The sequence below is a fragment of the Egretta garzetta genome, unplaced genomic scaffold (assembly GCF_000687185.1).
Source record: "Egretta garzetta isolate BGI_Z169 unplaced genomic scaffold, ASM68718v1 scaffold256, whole genome shotgun sequence".
Lineage (NCBI taxonomy): Eukaryota > Metazoa > Chordata > Aves > Pelecaniformes > Ardeidae > Egretta > Egretta garzetta.
Window position 1 is genome coordinate 2,692,553 of NW_009260073.1, and position 8,819 is coordinate 2,701,371.

The following is an 8,819-nucleotide window of genomic DNA, read 5'->3' on the forward strand; positions in this document are numbered from 1 at the left end:
GCTGAGCGGGGCGGGCTCCGGAGCCCTCCCGGGCGGGAGGGAGCAGCTGCCCCTCGTTCCGAGACACCGGCCGTGAGAAAACCGTTTCTCTCGGGGGCAGCATCGTAAAACCTCAGATCATTAATTCTCTTGTATTTTCTTGAGTTGTCGGCCCGTATTTTCATTTATGACTCCTGATTCTCCTTTTCCTCTCCTCCTCTTCCTAGAGCAATCATGTTTGAAATTAGGAAGATTTGCTGCATCGGTGCTGGTTATGTTGGTGGGCCAACCTGTAGTGTTATTGCACAGATGTGCCCCAATATCAAAGTTACGGTTGTGGATGTCAATGAGGCCAGAATCAATGCCTGGAATTCGGATACGCTCCCCATCTATGAGGTAAATGTCTCTCGCTGTTGCCTCTTCTTCCAGCCAGTGTTGCGTTTGCTTCCCTCCCACCGCGTGGCCCGCTTCTGAACCTTGAGAAGTATAGCACAATGATGTCCTTCAAAAAGGAAGCTGGAACAGCTGCTTGACGCTACCACTCATTAAACCAGGTTTTTGAAATAACAGTATGTCTAGTGCAGGCAGGTATTTAAGGATTATATATGAAGGGCCTAGTAAGGAAAAATGTAATTTTATAGACAGTGAATTGTGCTAAATCGTGCTGACTTTCTTTCGGGACCCAATTTAATCATAACACCCCTCCGTTACAGATATTATCTGCTGTATTGTAGCATGATACGAATGTGTAATACTGGGTGGTAAGCTTTATTCCTGTTCTGAATACTGCCAAAATCCAATCTGTGCTGCCCATCTCAACCATGTTGTAAGATGGGGATTCACTTCTGCCATAAGCCTCCAATCTGGCCTGGGAAGACTAGGCCAGATAAAAATTATTTTTAAATGCATCACACTGTCACTCCTTTGTTACAGAATGACTTTAATTTGAAAATATATATAAAGCATTTTTCTACTTTGTTGCTCTTACACTTGTTATTTCTCACTCTTTTTCATCCTTAAAGAATAGGTCTCTTTTTTCTTTTTATAGGTTTGAGGTTTTTTAATGGGAGTGAAAAATTGTCTTTGCTCTGCTCCCAAAGACAAGGCATGTTGCCTGGTACTAACAGTTACTCTTCTTCTGTAAGAAGTCTTCTGAATCCTATCTGTGCTGTAACACTAATACAGGGTGGGTTTTTTCTCCTCTGGAAGCCAAACCTATATTGTGACTCTTTAAGTGAAGATGAATAGGCCTCCTTTGTCATACATACTCAAAGAAAAACATGTATAATGCTCAGATTAGCAGGTGAGAAATTAATAAAGATCATGAAAGCAAACACTTTGTTTTCTATAGACACTTAGACTGAATGAGTTAAAGTAGAGCTAGTCTTGGCATGTTTTTTTTTTTAAAAAAAAAAAACACCACCACCAAACTCGCAACATCTGTTTCCTGGAATGGTGTCCTTTGCTTACAAAGAATGCACGAAAACTGCCAAGAATTAGTTCAGACAGTTGTAATATTGAGTCATTGCACAGTGAGGTTTTTTGTATTTTTGGGTGGGTTTTTTCTTTCCAGTGTCAGAAATTGTCTAGTGGGCTGCCTTCTTACTTACATCCCAGGAATACCATAGTTGGAACATTTGATGGGTTGTAACACTTGTTATTCTGCCTGTGCTGACCTTTGTTTTCCTTTTAAGTAGGTATTTGCTATGAAGTGAGAGGGCAAAAATGTCTTGCATAAGACAGCTTCTGCTTTGTTTTCGTCTCTCTCCCTCCAGTGAACCTTGCCTTTCTGGCACTTACTCAGATAGCTTGTGTCATGGTAGGCATCTCTCAAGTTGGAGATTTGATTGCCAGGTTACAGTGTATAACTTTTTATTTTTCAATAAAGTTTATTTATGACAACTATATCTTAGTTAAATCATTTTGTAGACTATTCTAATACAGAGGATTGCTCATGTACAGATGGCCTCCTGCTTCTCTTGTCTGTGTGGAGGTGTTAAGGGAAGGGAAAACATTCCGGCATAGCATGTGTCTCTTGAAATCATCTCATCCAATTGTGCCTGTGATTCTTCCATGCTGCAGGTGTGGTGCCAGGATAAGCTTAATCTGGTCCAAACATGAGCGGTTGCCAAAAGCAGTGGGCTTTATCTCCTGCGTGTCTCCAGTGTCTTTCTTTCATTGGATCTGGGCTTGCTGATTTGGTGGAAGACTTCTTTGGGGGGGTGGGGTGGGGGTGTGCTGAATCAGTTTTAAATCTGCTGTTGGGGAGATTGTGGAATGTGTAGCTGAGGGAAAAGGAGAGTTGGGACAACCTCTTTTATTTGCAGCCTAGGGAATATTGCAAGATTTTGCTTCTTGAATCTACTTAACATCACTCTACAGGTATTTCTTTAGTTGTTGCTCATGGTAATAGAATTGAGCATGGGAATAACTGGAGCCTAAAATCTGGTTGTGCACATAACAATTCAGTGTGGCTGAAAGTTTTGAGGCAACGTTTTGAGTGTTTTGAATAAGGAAGAGCTTTATTTTTTCACTATGTAAATCTACAGAAGCTTTACTTTACATCTGGCAGACTAAAAACCTTCCACACTGAGGAAAAAAAAAAAGTCTTCCTGTATCTGAAATAATATGCTCTTTGTTTGGGCATGCAGTTTACTGTTCTTCTAACTGCATTAACCTTAACTGCTTTTTTTCTGCTTTTTTTTCCAGCCAGGGTTAAAAGAAGTGGTAGAATCCTGTCGAGGAAGAAACCTCTTCTTTTCTACCAGTATTGATGATGCCATTAGAGAAGCTGATCTTGTATTTATTTCAGTAAGTTTAGGGGGGAGAAGGTGGTTGTGTGTGTCATCTTTTTTTTTTTTTTTTTTTTTTTTTTTTTTTTTTACCCCTCCTCTTTCTTATCAAATCATTATGTTGCTCTTATGCTAGGAAGAGGCCTTTGTTTTGTCATACAGATTCAGTTAGCAATGTTATGTCACTGTGTCACAATCTTTCTGTGTACTGTGGGAAAAGTGTTAAGTAAGCTTTTTTGTTTATGTTTCTTATAGCCAGTAGAATGTTTGACAAATGAACAGTCTCTAAGTCAGAATGATAATGTTGATGTTTAGCTTGGTTAGATGTATGGGGTCTTAGAGCAGGATATAGTGCAGCTCTGTCACTGGAGTGTAGTACTGAAATCTATGGGATACTGGTGTGGCTCCTAGATAGGGATGCGAGATCATATACTGATTATTGGGTTACAATGATAACTTAGTTCTAGAAGCCTTTAAAAAAGCTGTGTACTGATGGAAGAGGGGCTGGCTTCAACGTTTTCTAGCTTTAATATTTATAAGCTGTTGACACCACGAGGAAAAGGATCCAGTCAAACATAAATAGTGTGACCTTTTGTAATTCAGAAGGTTGTTCCTAATGCAAAATCCAAAAGAACTGATTGCTATTCATCTTGGTTGGCCACGCTGAGTTATTTTTGTTACTTAAGTCCTCTTTTCTTGATTGCTCCTCATTGTTAGGGCACCTCAGTACAGAGCTCTCTTTCTGATAGTATTTTTCTCCATTCATTAAGTCTAAAATGAATGCTACTGGGCTGGATGACTGCCACTGATACAGCCCATATATTGGCACCTGTCCTTGGCTTAAAACATGCTGTTGTTTTTTACATGTTGTTGCCATTTCTTCTTTCAGTTTGTGATGAAAAGGACTCTCTGTCTTAATCTAAATGACGTGTTTTCCCTCATGTTGCCTTTTCTGTGTACTTCAGTATAGCAATTTTCAGCAGCTCTACGCTTAGGTTTCACTGCAAAGTGGTTTAAACCATGCCTGCCTCACTAGCTGCAAGATTCTTATAATGTGAATTTTCACACTCCTAATGTGGGACAGGAAACTAAAGGTGGCTGGCTGTAATTGTGAAGAAATTACTGCTGTTCCCACAATAAGGACGAGGTTTCAGCAAAGCCTGCAGAGCTGCTATGAATTGCTCTTGTTTAAATTCTGTTTGAATAGAGGCCAATGAACTTTCTTTAGAAGACAAAATGGGTAATTGAGAAAGCTAATAGCTGTTCATCTGATACGGTAACTATAATAATTCTGGGGTAGAAGCAAGCTGGACTCTGGGAAAGAAAGTGTCTGTCATTCTTAACAATTTCACCTCATCAGTACCTCCTGTGTTAAGACACCTGTAACATTTCTTCCCCCTCCATGTATTTGTAACTAGGTTAACACTCCGACAAAGACCTATGGGATGGGAAAAGGCCGAGCAGCTGATCTGAAATACATCGAAGCTTGTGCTAGACGAATTGTACAAAATTCAAATGGCTATAAAATTGTCACTGAGAAAAGTACGGTTCCAGTACGTGCTGCGGAGAGCATTCGTCGAATATTTGATGCTAACACTAAGCCTAACTTGGATTTGCAGGTAAGCGTAATCTTTGAGTTGTGTATTTAAAGGCCGGTTGTTGCTTTTGGCTTTTATCTGTCGGTCTTGATTTCTGTGCCTGTAGGTGCTGTCTAACCCAGAGTTCCTCGCAGAAGGAACAGCCATCAAGGACCTGAAGAACCCGGACAGAGTGCTTATCGGTGGAGATGATTCTCCAGAGGGACAGAAAGCTGTTCGTGCTCTTTGTGCTGTTTATGAGCACTGGGTGCCCAAAGAAAAAATCCTCACGACCAATACCTGGTCATCAGAACTTTCTAAACTGGTTAGTGTTACTGGCTGCCGTGGTCTGCAGTGAGCAAAGGGTGCAAGTGGGACAAAGCTCAGAAGCAGAAGTTCACTGACACTGAATGATGCAGCTAGGAAAGACAGACGAGGCTGGGAGGGACCCAGTATATATGTCAAAGGATATTCATCTTTTCCAGTTTTCTCAGCTGAGCTAACAGATGATACCAACTTCCCATGAAATCCTTTTCTCACTCTTACTGCTGTGTTACTTATTACTGTGAGTAAGCCTCCAGTGCTGCAGAAACTGGTTACTATCATAAAATGTTTCAAACTCTGCAAGTTAAGCATTACATTATTTTTCTTAGATCCCATTAACTGGCATTGATGTCTTAAACTAGTTATGTTACCATTTTGTATCTCAACAGAGTTACATAGATACTGAAGTACCCTTTGGGTAGTAACTCCCTTCAGTCTGGGTGTCTTGGTTTCTGGAAGAATCAGGTTCTCTTTACTATGGTTTTTTTTTTATTTACAGGCAGCTAATGCTTTCCTTGCCCAAAGAATCAGCAGCATTAACTCAATCAGTGCTCTGTGTGAAGCTACAGGAGCAGATGTTGAAGAAGTAGCAAGAGCTATTGGAACAGACCAAAGAATTGGAAATAAGTTTCTCAAAGCCAGTGTTGGTAAACAAAAAATCCTTTTTTCTTTTTTTTTTTTTTCTTTTTCTTCTGGCCTTCAGTTTAATAGTGCAGTAGGTCTACTAGTAGTGTTTTGAAGTAACTGATCTGATACTTTAAGTGTTCTTCAGCATGAGTGTGTGAAAATACTGCTGTAGACTACTAGCCTAAATCGGTTTTTCTGGTAAAATGTCTAGGACTGAGGTTGGTCTAGACCCTGGCAATCTGAAACCTGACAGTTCAGAGTGCATGGTTTATCCTGCCTGGGACACTGGGAAAAAAAGTTACAACTTCATTTTTCTGAAGCATCACTGATGATGGTGCTCTCCAAGATGTCTTCCCAATTGTAACTGCTGCAATTTTGTTTGGGAGTTGCTGGCAGTGACCTGAGGAAGGTGGATGCCTCTAGGTCAGAATGTGTGATGGCAACTTCTAATTTGTAGGATGAATTCACTAGAGAGTGAGATGTGATAAAGTGGTGGTCAGTACAACAAGCTTTCAGACTTACAGAACAAGACTAAAACGTATCTGTATGGTTACAGTCTTCATGCTAGGAAGAGAAAGTGTGACTTTAAAAAAGCCTTATTAAATATAACCTCTCCTAGAGTTTACGCAAGAGTGAAAAATAGGTAGCAAATACATTACCAAAATTCCTATTAGGTTATTATAATTCCTTCTACAATTCCTTAATTATATTTAGCATTGGTGCAGCCTCACCTTGAATACTGTGTGCAGTTCTGGGCCCCACGATTTAAGAAGGATGTGAAAGTCCTTGAATGCATCCAGGAGGCAACACAGCTGGTGACAGGGCTGGAAGACATGTCCTGTGGGGAGTGGCTAAGGACTCTGGGCTTGTCTAGTTTGGAAAAAAGGAGGCTGAGGGGGGACCTCATTGCTCTCTACAGCTTCCTGAGGAGGGGAAGCGCAGAAGGAGGTGCTGAGCTCTTCTCCCTGGTATCCAGTGACAGGATGCATGGGAATGGTTCAAAGCTGCACCAGGGGAGGTTTGGACTGAATATTAGGAAGCATTCCTTTACGGAGAGAGTGGTCAAATACTGGAACAGGCTTCCTAGAGAGGTGGTCGATGCCTCAGGCCTGCCAGTGTTTGAGAGGCATTTGGACAATGTCCTTAATAATATGCTTTAACTTTTGGTCAGCCCTGAATTGGGTCAGGCAGTGGGACTAGATGGTCATCGTAGGCCCCTTCCAAGTGAAATAGTCTATTATACAATATGTCGCTGCTTTGCTCAGGAGAGTCCCAGTTCTAGGGGTCATGGATCCCTCTATTAATTGTCTCAGTTCTGCTTTATCTATGGTGATCTTTGGCTCTTGGCAATGATTAGATGTCCATTTGGGGGTGAGGGAGGAAAGAACCTAATATTAACATACTTGCTCTGAGAAATACTTATCTAAATCTCTAAGCGGGGGGAGAGCAAACCCAGGAGCTTGTCTACCCACTTATAATAATAAAAAACTAGGGGCTGTCTTAATCACATGTTTTGCTGAGACTAGGTTAAAACTTCCATTTATTTTAGTGCAACCTGAAGCAGATTTTAGGGCTTCTGTAACTGGCGAAATAAATAGATCCAGGAATTGGATTTTGAGAGATTCTTAAGGTTTTAATTTGCTAGCAGTGAAATACCAGGAAAAATATAATGCTGACTATGTCAGTGATTGCCAAAACTGACTTGATTCTAAAGATTGGGTTAGAATATACCTTTAGTCACCTGTAAAATAACCATTTTCTCTTTCAGGGTTCGGAGGTAGCTGTTTTCAGAAGGATGTCTTGAATTTAGTGTACCTCTGTGAGGCACTGAACTTACCTGAAGTAGCCCGCTATTGGCAACAGGTACAAGTTCTTCACTAATTTTTTTTAGGTGGTGGTGTTTCTTCAGCATTCAGCTCTCAGGCTTTGAACTTTTGAGCCTTGTCCATGTATAATCTGTGTTTCAGTTTTAAGGAGCAGGTACCTTAATGTTGGTCATTCTTCACTAACATACTGCATTAACCTTGTGCAAGCATCTAGGAGAGGTTTGGTTCAGTGTAGGACTTGGATGAATTGGCAGAGTAGGAAAGAGAAGGAGCCCTAGGTTCTGATATTTGCTTCAAGAACTACTGCTTTTACTCAGTATAAGATGTAAGCAGACAACAGGCAATCCCTGGAGCAGCAGGAACTGCAGGAACTAACTGAATGATAATCTGATGAATAGGGAGAGTTAATACTGTCTTGAAGGAGCAATTGGTTGGCTCTGTCCTTTGTCATCACAAGGATCCTTCTCAAAATGCAACCTACTTGCTATCTTGGCAACCCAAAGGACACTTAACACTTTGCTCTGTGTGGAGGTGTGTTTTTCATTTAACAAAAACCAAAAAGGTTGCATTGTTAATGTAAAACTAGTTCAAAGTGCTTTTAATGCTTTTAGAATCATGGAGAATTGTAGGATTGTCTAGGTTGGAAAAGACCTTTAAGATCATCAAGTCCAACTGTTAACTTAGCACTGCCACATCCACCACTACACCATATCCCTAAGCACCACATCTACACATCTTTAAGATACCTCCAGGGATGGGGACTCAACCACTTCCCTGGGCAGCCTGTTTTAGTGCCTGACAACCCTTTTGGTGGAGAAATAATTCCTAATATCCAATCTAAACTTTCCCTGGCACAACTTAGAGAATCATAGAATCATTTGGTTGGAAAAGACCTTTAAGATCATCAAGTCCAACCATACCTGTCCCCTACTAAACCATGTCTCTAAAACTTGAGGCCATTTCCTCTTCATAGAATCATAGAATCATAGAATGTTTTGGGTTGGAAGGGACCCCTAGAGGTCATCTAGTCCAACCCCCGATTGTCCTATCGCTTGTTACCTGGGAGAAGAGACTGACACCCACCTCACTACAGCCTCCTTTCAGGCAGTTGTAAAGGGCGATAAGGTCTCCCCTCAGCCTTTTCTCCAGGCTAAACAATCCCAGTTCCCTCAGCTGCTTCTCATAAGACTTGTGCATAAGCCTTGTGACTTTTGTGCTCTCTTACTCTGTTTTAAAAGCAACTCTTTGCAGTGTTTCTATATGGCATATTAAGCTGTGGACAAATCAGATACTAAGAACAGCTGCTGCAGAGTTAGAATAAGGTAAAGAGTGCTCATGTGTTCATGTAGTGCAACCCCTTACTTGCACCTCCTGCTTCCTCAGAGCACTGTCATCTTGCAGAGGTCTATCTATCCCAGCCCACACTGGTCAAGTCATGTAAGGCAGACACATGCACCTGTGTGAACCCCTTCTCTTTGGCCTGAACTCTGCACTGTCAGCAGCTCATCCCAGTGTGTGTACATGGGACATGTCAGACTAGTCTGAGAACAGGATGCAAATTCTGGAGGATATGCTGATCAGAGCAGCCGTAGAATCTTAACTTTTATGCTCTCTGGCCTTTAGACAGGGCAGGGCTCTGTAATACTGAAATCTTCATTCCTTGAAAACATACCTACAGAAAGAAGTTACGAAAA

The 8,819-nt window shown here is 41.2% G+C and overlaps 1 protein-coding gene across 1 annotated transcript in view; it reads left to right on the forward strand.

The window, feature by feature from the left end:
* The first annotated feature begins 204 nt into the window (after positions 1-204).
* Positions 205-8,819, forward strand: part of UGDH (UDP-glucose 6-dehydrogenase) — a 13,516-nt gene continuing 4,901 nt past the window's right edge. Inside the window, exons 1-6 of the mRNA XM_009641267.2 lie at positions 205-375; positions 2,689-2,790; positions 4,190-4,390; positions 4,476-4,673; positions 5,172-5,319; positions 7,068-7,162. Coding sequence (XP_009639562.1) covers positions 214-375; positions 2,689-2,790; positions 4,190-4,390; positions 4,476-4,673; positions 5,172-5,319; positions 7,068-7,162 — 906 coding nt within the window. The 5' untranslated portion in view covers positions 205-213. The remainder of the gene's footprint in view (positions 376-2,688; positions 2,791-4,189; positions 4,391-4,475; positions 4,674-5,171; positions 5,320-7,067; positions 7,163-8,819) is intronic.